This window comes from Mycteria americana, chromosome 4 (genome assembly GCF_035582795.1).
Source record: "Mycteria americana isolate JAX WOST 10 ecotype Jacksonville Zoo and Gardens chromosome 4, USCA_MyAme_1.0, whole genome shotgun sequence".
In the NCBI taxonomy this organism is placed as follows: Eukaryota; Metazoa; Chordata; class Aves; order Ciconiiformes; family Ciconiidae; genus Mycteria; species Mycteria americana.
Genome location: NC_134368.1, coordinates 18,015,064 through 18,031,777, shown reverse-complemented (window position 1 = coordinate 18,031,777; position 16,714 = coordinate 18,015,064). Strand labels below are relative to the sequence as shown.

The 16,714-nt window shown below is 34.9% G+C and overlaps 1 protein-coding gene across 5 annotated transcripts in view; it reads left to right on the top strand.

The window, feature by feature from the left end:
• The window catches only part of TAPT1 (transmembrane anterior posterior transformation 1), a 50,837-nt gene that overhangs the window by 9,339 nt on the left and 24,784 nt on the right, over positions 1-16,714 (top strand). For 2 of the 5 annotated variants that reach the window (XM_075499798.1, XM_075499800.1), the window contains exons 3-5: positions 73-191; positions 5,101-5,124; positions 13,764-13,926. In XM_075499798.1, the coding sequence (XP_075355913.1) occupies positions 73-191; positions 5,101-5,124; positions 13,764-13,926 (306 nt within the window). Of the gene's footprint in view, positions 1-72; positions 192-4,387; positions 4,455-5,100; positions 5,125-13,763; positions 13,927-16,714 lie in introns of those variants that run through there. The other 3 variants (XM_075499801.1, XM_075499802.1, XM_075499799.1) reach the window with 3 other exon arrangements.

The following is a 16,714-nucleotide window of genomic DNA, read 5'->3' as shown; positions in this document are numbered from 1 at the left end:
ATAATTCTTTATAAACTTTTTATAACTCTTTATGAACTACTAACATACTTCTGTTTTATTTTTGTAATTTAGTTGATGTTTTTTGGAATCTTTTTGTGCCTGGATGCTTTTCTGTATGTATTCACCCTGCTTCCTTTGAGAGTTTTTCTGGCAATGTTCCGGTTCATCACTTTGCCTTGCTATGGCTTACGGTAAGTTGATTCAAGAGAAAGATGTTGATACCCTTAAATAATGTTTCTTTATTTATGTGTGTGCTTAATTTTATGGCCTTTCAGTGCCATTTGAACTACTAATTACTTCTTCCACTGTAAAACACAAGTTTTGGTCTAAACTAGACAAAGTACAGGTGTGTGGGGGGACGACCTTTACGCTTTGCCACCAGTCACTAACTGTCATCGTTGTTTCCTTCAGACACAACAGTTGATAGCAGCACCACTTAGGCATATTCAGGTTAGTAAAGGACAGAGATGTAACCTTACCCTGTAGGTTTGCTCTTTTAACTAACATCTATTTGAACAGTGTTTTAAGATTTCTTAGACTTGAGTTAATGACTTGGCTCATGTCTTTTGATAGACTCTTTGATACCGAAACCAATGTTTGATTTTTTTACAAGTTTTCCTTACTGCCACTATAAACTTTGCCCAAAGGACCCCTGTATAAAATCCGTTATTTTCTTTCCTTCAAAGAACCTTAGACAGTAATTGGGTGGGACTAACTAATCAGAATAATAGTAAGAAATTTTAGATCTTAACTCCTTGCTTTTTTGTTCAGATCAATGCTAAGAAGATGTTGCTAATACATAGGATTTTTGGTTTGCCTTTTTGTTCAGATCAATGCTAAGAAGTTGCTAATACATAGGATTTTTGGTTTGCCTTTCTGGTGTAGGCATCAAAAATTGGATAGAATTAATTTCCTTGATAAAAGTTGCTACTTGGTGGTAAAGCTGATTATGTGAGCCTTAAGTGCAGCCTAAAAGAAAAGGAGTATTTGTATTGATGTTGTAATTTTTCCTTGAATAAATAAGGACTTCAGGGTTTTCATTCTGAATTTCCCCAAACTTTAAGTTAATTTATGGTAGCTGATTTTTTTGTTTATTTTGTCTGAGTTGCTTGCATTTGCATTATTAATAGTCTTTTATATGCGAAGTGCTTTTAGATGCATAGTTTAGAATGTATGTTCTGATTAGAGCAAATGCTAGTCTAGTTGCATAAGAAACAATATTTTAGTGTATAGTCTTAAGCTGAAATGTTGGTACTTGGGTGATGCTTAATGTAGGCACTAGGTGGCAGTCTCTAATATTTTATTGTGCTGTTAATTTTGAGCTGAATCTCAGACTTTCATTATGTTAAGAGTTTTCCTAGCTGTATAAGAAATGACAGCTATTTAGTTTTAACCTGATGGCATGTCAAAATCTGTGCCTATTTGTAAATATCTGTATGGATATTTATGACTATTGCTAAAATATTAAAATTCAGGTAAATGTAATGGATTTTGATCTATCATTTGGATCTTACTACTTTTTCTGTTTAAAAAGTGTTCTTCCTTGTTTATAAACTCAGTTTTGATTTTGAAAAACAGGTTTTCTGCTTTTCTGAAATTACAAATAAAAATTTGAAAGACCAGTTGCTGGTTTTGGGTATTGTTCAATATACTGAAGAAAGTAACATTGAAAATATACACACTCACACGTGTGTGTATATATATGTACACACATCTGCAATGTTAAAACTTAGTCTGCTTGCTTGACAGTATTTTTAGTGTGTAAGGCAGGACAGAATCCAGTTTAATCTATTCAACTTGACTGTGTTACCTTTAAAATGCTATCAGGTAAGATGCAGTGAAACTGAGATCGTATCGAGTGAAGAAGGCTTTGCTTTTGTAACAACTCCTGAAGCAATTTCTCTCATCACGGTTTCCTCAAATGTTTATGGAATTCATTTCCCTAGAATCTCTTTACTTGTTCACTACTTGAGGCTTTGTCTAATTCATTAATGTTTTAAAGCTGGTGGCTTTTTATTGAACGGTTCACAGTTCATGTTTATAGTATGTAACTGAACTTTTTCTGTTGTAATGATTTTTATTTCCAAATATGCAGAGCCTGCACTTTGCTTATTGGGATTTTTTGTTGTTTTTCTAGTTATGCTGACTTGATCTGTTACGGCAAAAAAGATTTGGGATTTTCTTCTAGCTCAGGAAATATATTTTTATGTGTTTGTAACAAAATAGAGTTCAACAGGTAAAAAACATCTGTAATTACAAAAGGTACTTACAAAGCAGGTGGCTGTTTATCTATTAGCTTGTTCTTCCTCACAAATGTCAAGTAAGTGTTGAGAGACATGACTAGTTGTTACTTGAACCTGCCACATCATATTCCATTCTGTGTAGTAAATAAAAGTGCTCCTCCCTTCATCTTGACTTTTTTCTCAACATCTCAGTGAAGTGATTGAGCAGTGAGTGTTCTGTGTCCCTCCCAGTTTACTCTTCAGTTCATTTATTTCCTCATAACTCTTTCTGCTCTTTCCAGTGTAGAAGATTCTATTACACATTCTTTCTTTAAAACAATAAAACTACATCCTATGTAAGATGGGCTAATTCCTGTCTATGGTATTGTGTGCAGTGCTTAAATGTAGGGGGAGTGCTTTATAGCCTCTTCCACATGTTTTAATATTCTATTTTACAGAGCTCTGAAAGGGAACAAAGAGTAATGTATCTTAAAGAAATTTGTTTCTAGACAGTAATTTGTACTAGACAGTGTAAGTGCTTCAGTTTGACTGCTAAGTCATTGTTCCTTATCACTTGATCTTTCCTTTTGAGTAAATTTAGTTCTGTGTATTTGTCAGAGCTATATTGGTGTTAACATAACTATTTTAGAGAGACTCTTAAACTTCGAAAACTTCAGTCAGAAAAATCCAAGATTCTGTCATGAAGTAAACTAAACTGCTGGTTAAATTCCTGTGGTCAAACTGGCAGAGGCTGAATCATCAGATTATGATGGTTTTGGCAGGTGCAACTTCATTACTGCTATACTCTGTAAATAGTAGGGTGCTCTTAAAAAAATTAACAAATGCTTCACAAAATTAAATTACATCTTCCAAAATTACAAAAAAAGAAAAATCAGCTCTGCTGTATTTTCTTCCAAGTCATGGAAGAAAGTTTCCTAAATTATTCTCTTCAAATCTTATAAACTACTCTCATTTTATTAAAATATTCTTTGACAACATAAAAGCACATACTTTGCTGGAACAACAAATCTCGGGTAGAGAGAGAAGTGGACTTGGTGGAGTTCTCTTCAGAATTACTGTCCTTGATGATAGCTTCTTAAAACTAACTCAACCTGTGGTTGAAAGGTACAGTTTCCTTTTACAATTCAGACACTTTTTTTAGTTAATACCTCAGACCCAGGGATTCTGGGCAGATTAATATCTTGCTTGTTTTGAAACACTTTTATGGAGCTAACTTTTTGTTTTTCTTGAAAATATGTTGCACACCAATAAAAGCTCTTGTGGGAACGTGGAAAAGCTCTTCTGTATTATTAGAAAAACACTATGATATGAAAGCTAAAGTGGTATGTTAATGAAACTGATGGGACTCCCAATTTGATTACGCTTAAAGGCATTTTACATCTTGTCCACAAAGCAAGTAAGGATTTATTATGGAAAGTGAGACTTTTCTTGTTTCCTCCTAATTCTAACTTTCTCAAGAAAATAGACGTAGATTATGAATTTTCTTATATGTGAAGATTGATTGACAAATCTTTACATTTCTTCCATGTGGCAATAGATACAGATTATGTGTTCTGTGTTTTTCTTTTACTCTCTTCTCCATGAAATAAGTGAATTTAGGTCCTATCAGCAATAACATCATTAACTTCAGTTTTATTATATGTACCTCTTAAAATTCCCATTGCCCTCCTGTGAAATCATAGATATATGCTTTTCAGTAGGAAATAAATAGAACAGCATTACTTCAAGAAAGAAACTGTAGAAAGAAAGCATCTTGGGGAAAAAAACACAAACAAAAACAAACACAAACAAAAACAAACACACACACCGGCATTCTTACTATGGACATTATTTCTTTGTTCATATTATCAGGTTATTAAATAAATTTGAACCTCTGTTGCACACTTATTCCCAAGCCTAATTTTTTTTTTTGCTAAGGGCTGTAGCTGTTAAATACATAAACTTCCTGTTGTCTGGTTAAGTTCATTGAGAAAGTAGTGCACCTGTCCACCAAAATGTGTGGCTTTCTACCAACCAAAAAAAGGCAGGTGCCTTCCGTATTTTCTGTAGTAAACTCTCAGGTCAAGTACTCCTTTCTCCTTTCCATAACAGTGCATAGTGTAGCAACATTACAACCTTCTCTTTCTTTCTTTCTTGTAAATCAGACCGAAGGGAAGAGCACTTTCACTTCCTTTATAGGATGGAATGTGGTGTCACAGGGATTCCTCCTTGGTGAGTAAATCCTGATTTTCTTTTTCCTTCTATGCTGTCAGCCAAATTCACACATCTACATGTAATCAGTAAAAAGACTGATTACAAATGAATAGTATAGCTAAATTGACCTTCAAAGGAGAGACCAACACTTAGTTTTAATAACCAACACATGAAATTGATTCACTGCTGTTTGATAGCTATATTTTCATATGTAACTTCGCATCATTGTGGAAATAGGTTATGATCTTAATAGATTTAAAATATTTTTCACATAGAGTGCCTGTGGACCAGTTCGGCCCAATTTAAAATAGGATATCTTGGAAAATCTATAGCCCCTGCTATACTTAGAGTGCCTTAAGCTTTTTTGCATTTATGCTAAGCAATGCTTCAGTCAGGTTCATAGCTATATTTTTGTGTGTACTTCATGGAGTTTTTTGTAATGTTTAACAAAAATTTTGGGGAGTTCCGAAAGTTCATTGCCAGGTATCTTAGTATTAGACTTGAAATTGATTCTCTGCTTAATAAAATACAGCACTTTAGCATATGTTCATTTACTGACTTCAGTTACAGTTGATTCTGTTACTAAAAAAGTAAAAGCTTAATGAAAGCTAATTCTAGTTGTCACTTATTTGAAACCTCATTTTTTTTATTTATTTTGAGACAGCTCTCATCGGGGCCTAACAGCAAGGTTGGTTTCGTTTCGATTCTTAGCATGGTCTCGTGCTGTGTTGTGTGCATGTAGAAGCGTTTTAATGTTTGAGAAATGAAATGCCATCTCATCTTGGCAAACTCAGCTCTCCATATCTTAGAATTCTTCATTTGGGACATATTTTTATCAGCACTTAGTCTGTATATCTCACAGTTTTACAACAGTGAAGTCCTGCATAGTGTAAGCTGTATCTCTTTTTAAAGTCTCAAACGGGACATTAGATTTGATGAAAATAGCTTTTCTTCCTGAAGCCAAACTTAATTCCTAACTTGAGCATAATTGTAGGAAAATATTTCAGATAGATCACTTTGCACGTTTTGAAAATTCTTAGCGTGTAGCTATATGGGCAAGTATGCCCTTCAGACAAACTTGCTCAGGTTTTGTTCTCCCTGACATCTTTGCTTAGTATGCTAACAGGAGGATACCCCCTTATGTGTTATCTGATCATTCTTGTTAATGCTTCATATAAGATTAGAAACTTACGATACCACAGTTCATTAATGAAGGATACATTGGAGGATTAAGACTTTGATCAAGACAAAATATCTACATGTAAAACAAAATCCCACAGTTCAGTTTTCATACAAGTATCTGTGATGTAAAAATGGAGAAAAAAGATACCTAAACAAAACTTCAGACCACCATTTCAATAACTGAAATAATAATTAATGTAAACCTCCATGGTTGTTTAACTTTTTCAAAGTGTTAATATTGAATAAATAACACAGTTAGAAAAGGTTTGCCGTAAAATACTTGCTCAAACTTGTAACTTCAGTGCATTAGTCGCACAATAAACGTATATAAATAAAAAGTTTTTTTAAATAGTGTAAAGTACAATAACATTTATAGAAATAATACTGTTATCTTAAGAATTTATAAATGTATATATATGCAGGTGGTTAAGCTCATTATTTCATTAAGATTAAAATATCCACCTAAGGCATTATTGCAATGATAGTGTGTTCATATCTTTAAAATACTGTATCCGTGACATGAGTATTGGAAATTTTGTCTGTGCTAACTGTGAAGGAGTAATTGCTTAGAGCAATCTGAACTATTTGGATGAGACTGTACTAAAGGAACCAATTAAAAATGCAGTCATCCTGTTGGATATCTTTAAACTGTAAAATTAAACAAGAAAAATGTATTGAATTCCTGCAACTCTACAAGGTGGCTGGAAAACTGTATCTAATCAGACTAGTGAAGATTTGAGGAACACCAGAAAGCTTGAAAGAAGTAAAGAAGTCACATGATAGCATATGACAGTCTGTGCAGAGTTAAGTTTAAAATAATATATGCAGAGTGCTTATGCATTGGATGCTAAAGTAATTAAGTACTCAGACAAGTATACTTGTCTACACATTACTTTGTATACAATATAGTGAAAACATTGTTCATTTTGCAATGGCAGTTGCTGAAAAGCATACCATAGATGACTGTAGTGAGAGTTTTAGACTTTTTATACAGTCAGAACAAATTCCTGTTTGTCCTGGGGTGCATTTTATGTTCAAAATGGTTTAACCACTTTTAATAAGCCTTACTTACTGAATTTAAACACTTAACACCTGATCTTGGTTTGTGTTTGGAAGTCAGTCACTTAAGCAAACTTGTGCATTAGCTACTTGTGATTTGTAACATATTAAAGCCAAATATCAGTAAACTGTGACTTATTTTTAAGAATGCTCTACTTAATGCTAAGTAACTTTAATTGTACAGCTGTTGGAACAAAAAAGGGATTGGTGGGGTAGATGCCAATACACTGAAAGCCTTGAGCTCTTTTGCTTCTTTAATATCTTAAAGGAAAAATACTGTGAAATCCAACATGCTGTTCAGTTGAAACAGTCAGAAACATCATATATTGGTAATATGACCATTTGTATGGTCATGGCCCTTATGAATGATTGAACCTAATGTTTTTCAACCAGTAGAGGGAGACAGGACTCTTATTACTATGTGAAATGTGGATCATGGCCTTTTGAGTATGGTTTAAAATAGACATACCTTGAAAATGACAGTCAGGTAACTAGTTCCTTAAACTTTCACTTGTCTAAGGAGATTGCTTATGATGAACACTGTTTTTCACACCAAATTTTTCTTCACTGTATAGCAGTTTTATGTGTATCTTGAAATAAGCTTGACTCTTAATTTTGTAACACTTAAACTGGATTTTCTTACAAATGTCACAAGTAATCATGAAAAAAAATTTAGATTTTGTTGTTGTTGTTGTGCCTAAAATGTATAGAACAAATTTGTGGGTAGCTAGAATATTTGGTAGTATTCTAATTTGATAGTATTTGAATTTAATTTTATGGAATAGCAAAGTAATTCTTCCTAACTGTTTATAAGGGAAGTTGCTTGGGTTTAGCTTTCGAAAGGGGGAGGACATATACAGATCCAGTTGTTTTCTAAACAGAGGAAAGACTTGGATTCACACTTTCTAAATTTGTCTCAAGGTGGACAAACCATAAACTGGAAAGTTTGAAGAATGAGTATTAAACCTTGAGCTTATGAATTGTGTTGGAAAAAAGTAATTTTTTTCTGTAACAGAGTGTTTTTCTGAATTCCTAGTTCTTGGTTCATGTCAGTCAGTGCACTGTATTAATTTTGCCATAATTTCACTTTCAACTGCCTCAAACACTATGCAATAAGTATTGAGCTTGGCATGCTTGTCCTTTTGTTAATTGACTGGGCTGAAACAGAAGCATGCTGTGGTGGAATAGGGAGGTATGGTAGTAAGGCTTGCACATCACTTTCTTATATTAAAATGAATAATAAGCTTGTATATCCCCTTAAGCATGCATTTGTATAATTACATTATTTGGAGACGTAAGGGTTTGTTTCACTGGAGGCTTTCTGTCAGTTAGTGGGCATAATGGTAAATGTACCCAAAGGCTGAGGAGTTTGAACATCTCATTAAGTACATGCTGTAGAATATTGAAGTCCCTGCGTGTGTTTTCTGTGTTGTCTTAATTTGCTAGTTAGTGCTACAATGTGAGAGAACTTATCTGTAGAGGAACACTTGGATTTTCACTCTGAATTCATGCAGATTGAAGGATCATCTCATGTTTAAACAGCTCGGTGTATTCAGTAGTGGTAATAGTAAAGCAATACAAGATTTTATGTAGTGGATAATAGAAAGAATGCATAAGCCTTACTCTTTACTATTAAGGTACTTTGATGTTTGAAGAAGTTTAATTTAAAAATTTGATTCCTTGGTAGTCTAGTCTGTACAGCTGAATGTGGAAACTTGAGGCTTAGCATAATGAAACCACTTGTAAAATTCTGTAAAGAGCATCTTGGAGAGCATGACTTATAGCAAAAATGTTAGAAGTAATAATGGAATAATGGCAGAAAATAATTAGGTGAAAAGACAGAAATTGTGTATCTTAAGGCGCATTTGAAGGACAGTCCAAATGCCCTGAATCCACATGCTTACTGGTTTATGAGATGTGAAAGTTGTAATTTAAATTATATTCATCTGTGTAATCGTTCAAATTGTGAAACAATTCGCATAACATTATTTCTGGAATCCAGTAGGATATTAGAGGAACTGCATCTTGGACAAAGGCTCTCATGATACTCTTTTAAGAGCAGAGTTCACTAAAGCCGGCAAAGTGTTAATATTTAATTCACTTCTGCGGCATCACTGTATGCTTGGGATAGCTTTGAAGGAAAAGACCAACTGATTTCTACAGAAAGATTCTACTGCTTGCTGTTTTGTGACAGGAATGATTAAATATAAAATAAGATAGTTGTTATGCTCTTTATTTATTGTTCTCCTTTTCTCACTCATGAGAAAAAACACCCATAACTAATTTTCATGTGAAATCCTTCACTCTATATTGTCACACTTCATGCACAACTGTAAAAATACGAAGTCTTTTGAAATTAGCTAAGTTGTTTCAAATCCTCGTCTCTCTGTTCAATGGTTTCTAGTGTTGTACAGTAGCTCAGTATTGTCTAGTTCTTACCTCTTGGCTCCCTACTTTCAAATGAGTTATTGAAAGTATTATCATAGAATCATAGGAAGTATTATCAGCACTATGCTATGTATTTCTTGTTTGTTTCTTGACCTTTTTATAGTTGTCATAGCTTGGCCAATACTGGCTTTTTTCTTTGGTTTTTTTGAGATTCTGTAGTACTCGTGCGGATGAATATGGCATTATGAATTTTTATGTGATATTAATCACAAGGTCTGATTACTTAGTGCTTGAGATTATTCTGAAAGTACTTCCAAGTGTTGGCAATGAGTAGTTACTGGAGACAGTAAGTAGAAATATATATTAAAAAAAATGAATGCAGAAAATACGTGTAATGGGTGGGCTAAGACTTTTTATGACAGGCATATAATCACCTTGGCCTGTGTGTGTTTATATGGATTAAACAGTTTAATGCAAAGGATAGGAATGATTTGTGACAAATACAGATTGAACCAATGTGAGCCTGATCATATACTAAAACTTCAAGTTCTCGCTGAACACTGACTAGATCATTTCATAACTGCAGGCTTTGCAGTTAGTTCTGTGTATTTGCCAAAAGGTGACAAATCATTAGACTTAATCCATTTACTTGATTTCCTTGTCTTTGTAGGAAATAATTATCCCTATCCCATATTATATTCAGAGCCACACCTCAAAATGCTTTTGTAAATGTTATTAGCCAGAGCGGAAGAGGATTCTGCAGTAAAAGTGCTTTTGTGGATTTATGCAGTAGTCACAGTTAATCTCTCTCAATTGGAAACATGTTAGTTGTAGACCATAGATTACTCGCCTAGTCAATACGAAGGGGTCTTTCTTAGTGTACAATGAAAGAACACTGGAATATATTTTAAATGCCAGGATCTTCTTACTCTTTTCATTTTCTAGAAAGCAGTTTTCTGTACTCAGCCTTTGCAATAATCCCTTGTACTGACTAGGGGTTAGAGATGCTGACAGCTTTTCTGTCATCAAACTGAGTAAATTGAAACTGTGAGGGTATTCTTGTGGAGTCTTTTAAAGATGTGTTTTGAAGAAGTTGCCATGGCATTACTGTTTGTTCTGCTTCTCATGTGGATGAGAAGCATAAGAAGTTATTGCACTGCTTTGAATAGAACATTAATAGAGTGTATTTTTGGTTAAAACGTCAGGAAAAAAAATGAATGGAGTGTTTACTGCAGTTTTTTCTAGATATACAGACTACTGAGAAACTAAATCCAAGTCACTTTGAGAGGTAAAATTCTCTAAAAACATTATTTCAATGTGCTCTGTTCTACAAAAGCTTAATTCCTGTAAGGCACAGCAATCAAGTGTAGTTGATCTGACCCTTTTGGGCAGCCTTTGAATTGAGTCGTAGTGATATTCAGTTTGTTCTGTACACAACACATTCTCAAAATACCGTCATCTTTCCAGTGTGCGTAGGATGCAAGTTTGGATGCACCTTCATATGGTATTATTCTCCTGAGTTAGTTTTCAGAGTTGAGATCATCTTTAGAAGAGCAGTTGTGCTCTTGATTGTGTGTAATCTGTTTTCAGAGTTTGTATTCCCCTGTGATGGTTGCTATCTGCTTTTACATCGGCTTCTCCTGAGTTGGTTTTACTCGAGTGTAGTCATACTCATGAAAATCAACACAAGCAGAAGAGTGATAGGGTTAACAGTACAGAATAACTGTGGCTTTGACTGTACTAGTAGTTGAGCATCTTTTGATGTTATTTGTAAGCCAGAAAACCTTTAACACAGTAATTTTCAGTCTGTATTGATTTGTGGACATCAAAGCATTTTCCTGTGAGAATCTTTCTGGACTGCTTCAGTGACTTCATGAACAGGTTCTGCTTACTAGTGCATTTCAACAAGGGACCATCCCATTGTAAAAATTGGTACCTTGCCAAACTTCTAAAACATAGACTTTTGAAGTGGTGATGATAAGGTAATGATAAGGTAGGTGTTGGCTGGAAGAATGAAGATGCTAATTTTCTGAGTAACAAATTCTGATTCTCTTTTTCAAATGCTAACACCTGGCATTACTGTTGTGGAGTAATAATACCTTTACCCCTTTATCCCAATCTGTATTGCGGAGTATGAGTGTTGGCTGAGGGACTTGTGCTGAAATGTCTCTGAGTACACTTCCAAAATTGAAGTAGGTTGAAGAAAAAGGAACATGCTGTTACTCACCACATGAATGGTAATCATAATCATGGGTTTGCTGAAATCCTATAAATGTTTCAATATATGCTAATATATTTAAATAAGTATAATCATTTAAGTCAGACGTAGTTAAATAGGGCAATCGACTTTCAAAATGTAATTTTGCGAGTTAGAGATGGTGCATTTTTGTGTGTGTCATGCAAGGGCATAGTCGTAAGGTTCTTTAAGAGGCAGGCTAATACTGGGTGTGCTGGAAAATGGACGCTTTCAGTTTTCTTTAAGTTTTTAAATTGGTGTTTTCAGTTAAAATTCAATTGGGGGGGGAAGGAAGAAAATTTACTGAGGCTTTTTGTCAAGGGCTTAGTGTGAAACAAAATGTGGTGTGGTTACTGTTACTGGATGACTTCTGAGAGCAAGAAAATATCTCTTAGGGTGAGAAAGCCACGCTAAGCAGTTCTGGTGTGCTGGACCAGGTTGAATTCTATTATTCAGAATATAATTAATTTTAATACAGATTATGCAGTAAAAAGTGTATAATAAAAGGAGAAGTTGTGCTCTGTTCAAAGTGTAATACTGTAAATCTGAGAGTTCCGGAAACTTTCTCACTCATACTCCTAGAATGAGCATGATCTATTTGCCCATTGTAGAATGACACTGTTTGGTTCTGTGAATGTTATAATGCATGAATGCTGTCTTCAGAGCTTTCTTCTTTTGAATGAAAGATAACAAAGAAAGCTGAAGTATAACACTGATGTTGTATTTAAATAGAATGAGTCAGGTAGCTGGGATTTTTTACTTGTCTGCAGTGTCTGTAGAATGTCTTGACTCTCAGAGATCATATAACTGTTTGGATGTTTTTTTAAAAACAGCATGAATTTTTATCAACTTACTCTAATTTTTTTCTAAATGTGTTATCAGTTTATGGGAGCATTGTCTAATCTCTGGATAGCCTAGTGATTTAAGAACACAGAAAATGAAAATTCATAACTTGCATTCTGCTAATTGGGTCCGACTTTTGTGAAATGTTGACTTCTGCAAAAGCCTTTCAGTGTATATTAAAAATAAATCCATGTAATAGAACTTATTTCTCTATTTTTTGATATTTAATTCTGAAATAACCTTTTGATTTAATTTGAAGGCTTTTTAAATGCTTTGCATTCTATTAATACTAAACTAAGTAAATAGACAAGTAAATACTGCCTTGCAATTTCCTTATGCTTATGGCTGCTATTGTGGCAATTAAGGTAAAGATATTTTCTTCCTGTAGTTTTAGTTTATAGGATGAAATTGTGTGTGCTGCTTTTGGCTGGGATAGAGTTAATTTTCTTCACAGTAGCTAGTATGGGGCTGTGTTTTGGATTTGTGCTGAAAACAGTGTTGATAATGTAGAGATGTTTTAGTTACTGCTGAGCAGTGCTTACACAGAGTCAAGGCCTCTTCTGCTCCTCACCCCACCCCACCAGCGAGGAGGCTGGGGGGGCACAAGAAGCTGGGAGGGGACACGGCTGGGACAGCTGACCCCAGCTGACCAAAGGGGGTCATACCATATGATGTCATGCTCAGCATATAAATCTGGAGGAAGAAGGAGGAAGGGGGGAGATGTTTGGAGTGATGGTGTTTCTCTTCCCAAGTAACCGTTATGCGTGATGGAGCCCTGCTTTCCTGGAGATGGCTGAACACCTGCCTGCCCATGGGAAGGAGTGAATGAATTCCTTGTTTTGCTTTGCTTGCGTGCGCGGCTTTTGCTTTCCCTATTAAACTGTCTTTATCTCAACCCACGAGTCTTCTCACTTTTACTCTTCTGATTCTTTCCCCCATCCCACTTCGGGGAAGTGAGGGAGCGGCTGCGTGGGGCTCAAGTTGCCGGCTGGGGTTAAACCATGACATTGTGTGATGATTCATTTAGTCTTCTGGGTTAGTTGTGGGACTATAGACAGAAAACTGCATTGGTTCAAGATCAACCTCAAGCTCTGATGTCAAATTGTTTGCATTTACTGCTGCAGAGCTTAGAGCTAAAAGAAGATATGGAATTGCATTTAGAACCTGTTCCCCAGCATCTGGTTCATTATACTGAAATTGAAGATGACCGCTTCATTTCTTTTTCTTTTGGTTATAGCAAATACAATTTCTGTAACTGAGGAAGTCAAAATGATAAGTAGAATTGGCTGGAAGAGGGAAGGTAGATTAAAAACCAAAGGTCACGCATGCAGAAGATTCTTAACAAGTGGGAGCTCTTACCCAACAAATAGCGTATTTTAACTAAATGGATGTGGCAGATTAAGAGAATGTGATCCTGTTCAGGAGTGTGATCTATAAATGTGTATCATGGTCATGGTGTTCCTTATGTGTTGGAGTGAGAGGCAGGGGAAGGGGCAGTAATAAACTACATTAAAATATATCCTTGATTAACAGCTGCTGTAAATTCCTATTGAGTTGGTAACATTTGTATTTTGTGGGTATATGACATTTAGTCGAACTTTTTGCCCTTTGTATTTCAGTGATAGACGTTTGCTACAACCTGCTCAGGTATGTGACATTCTCAAAGGAGTTATATTGGTCATCTGCTACTTCATGATGCACTATGTTGACTACTCTATGATGTATCATCTGATAAGGGGACAGTCTGTCATAAAGCTCTACATCATCTATAACATGCTTGAGGTAAGAATGTTGGCATCAGAATATCAAGCATGCTTTTTTCAGACTATCTAAAATATTGTTGTATTACAGTATTTGTACTTAACAGTATGGCACATCTCGTATCCTCACATGTGCACACATCCATATAATAAGCCTAGATGCAGTGAAACAGACAAGTTCATGAAAAATAAGTTTTTTAGATACTGTTTCATATTGCCTAGTTCCTGGAGCTTCTTAATCAATTTAGTTGAATGAAAATTGAGAACTGGAAATGGAAGAAGGAATGTCTTAAACTGAAATGCAAGAAGTGGAATGAATGAGGTTTTGAACTCATTGAGAAAAGTAGAAACTATTGATTTGAAATAGTGATAAGATCATGAGAGAGAGTAGAGAAGGAAGATGGTAGAAGACATGGAATTTGGTTTTTAATTCTTCATGATGGAATTATAGATTTCATTGTATGCAGGGACACATGTTACTACTTCACCTGTCTCAGTCCTGGCTAGCCTGAGTACATAAACAATAAGTTGAATTAATATAGTGAAACAAGAAAAGGAAAATCTGTTTTGGGAAGCAAGATAGAGAGACATGGGGGGGGGGGAATTGTTTCTGTTTTGTTATTAATGTAAAGCATGAGATTTTTAATTGTCCTTCTGTGATCAATGATTCACAAAGTAAATGTTTTCATAGCTACAATCTTATCTCCATCCTGCAAATATAGGACACACTAGGAATACAACCTCTTAAAAGGACTCTATCAGATCTTTGTACACAGCAGTTACTCTGCTAGGATTCTGGTATCTCTGAATAACATTAATCCTTGTTTGAACATCTGTTGTGCCTTTGTTTGAAGACTGCTAAAACAAGGCTATGCTTTGTGCAAAATCTGAATATTTTGTCTAAAGACGTTTGTTCTTTCCTCATAAAATATGAAAATATTGCATAAGGAACACACTTCATTATCCTATGTGAAACAAATATCATACAAACCACCTCAGTTGTTTATTCATAGGGTTTTATTTCCTTTGATTTTAGATTTGCTGAAAAACATGTATAAATATTAAATTTACTATGAGTTACTATGTGGATTTTAGTTGTGTTCGGAAATATTCATCCATATACAATTCCATAATCTGTGAGAGATAATCACTTACTAAATAAATCCATGTGCTCAAAATTGTAATTTCTCTTTATTTCAAGACTACTTCAAGTCACTTCTCTTAAAGCTGAGAAAGTACAGTACTATGTGCTTACAACGTAATTTGAAGAGACTGCAGTGTTTGCTGTGAATTGGAAGCCATGTGCCATTCCATTCTGAATGAAGAGTTGAGTTTCTTTGCTACATTTGGCAGAACCAAAAACATGCGTCTCAACTAAGAAGTACTGCCTGAGTTTTCTTTTTTTTTAGGATGGGGGAAGTCTGTTACCACTCATAGTTATTAGAAAAATTACATTAGACTTAGAAGTTGGAAATGGTATTTAATTTCCATGCTGTCTCATGAAACTCAACATGCCAAGCAGAGGGCATGTTTTTCAAGGGGCTTTTTTACTGTGGTAGGTTGCAGGCACAGTATTGGCAGAAAATGTCATGGGATCCCACTGAAAGACTTGGTTGATAATGAGCTTTCAATAGTTTGAATATTGGCTTGCTTAGACTACTTTGGTGAATTTTGTTATAAGTCTTTGCTACTAATGCAAGCAATGCTTTTCAAGGAACTGTTAAATACGCTTCTTTTTTAAGGAATAAACTTTACATTTTCACAAGTTTTCAAAATAGGAAGATCTTTTTAATTTCGTTAAATCACTGAGCAGCAGAGATGTTTACAATGTTCTAATGTTTTCGGCTGTTGACAAGTCCAGAAAATATTGTCCTGGACAGGTATAAGGAATGCAAGATCTTCAAATTATGTGCTGAATGCTCCAGATACACAGCCTAAGGGGAGCATTCAGCACATTTGGTTTAAACGACACTTTTCTTTTTTAGATTCAGACCCACCGGCTCCTGCTCCTTGTGAAGCCCCAATGTGCATTACGCTGGTGACAGCACTCACCATGGAATTCTGCTGGAGCCTGGAGCCGGCATGTAGGGTTTAGGTAAGTCGTATTTGGAAAAGCAAGCAACAATATTGTGTGGTGGGTTTTAATATTTTCTATCCTGTCAGCTAAGAAACAAGGACTGCTTAAATAAAAAGGAAAGCAAAGCAAAGCCACTGTTTTATCTATTAAAACCCTCACAATATTGTGAACAAAAACTTACCAAACTCTAAGCATTCTGTAGTTGGTGTTAGTACACCAGGTGTAATTACTCAATGGGTCATCACAATGAGCAGGAACTAAATAATGCAGACCATTTTAATTTACAAAATTTAAAAGCCGAAAACAATACCACTGTAAATATCTCTCAAACTGGTGGGTTTTTGAACTTCAGATTTATGATAATTCATCAGCTCATGGTTTTGTTCATTTTATTTCATAGGTGATGCTTAGAGAGTAGCATATATTACGGTTTACTTGAGACATGCAGTAAAAATTTGTTTAAATTCAGCCTTCATATGTTAGGAAACTTCAATAAATGTTGGCTTGAATAAGTTAAAGTATATGACTTCTCTCCCTTCAGTATCTTTACGTTTAGAACTCTTAATTAACAAGGTCAGGAAGTGACCCAAATCTAGGTTTACTTATGTTGTCCCAAGAACTTATTTTCTACTTGAATAGGTATGGTTCAATATTTGCAGGTACATCGTGCACCTAGTTCTGTATTGCTACATGTTGTTTTAACACATCCAAAATTGTTGTCTTGCAGAAAGGC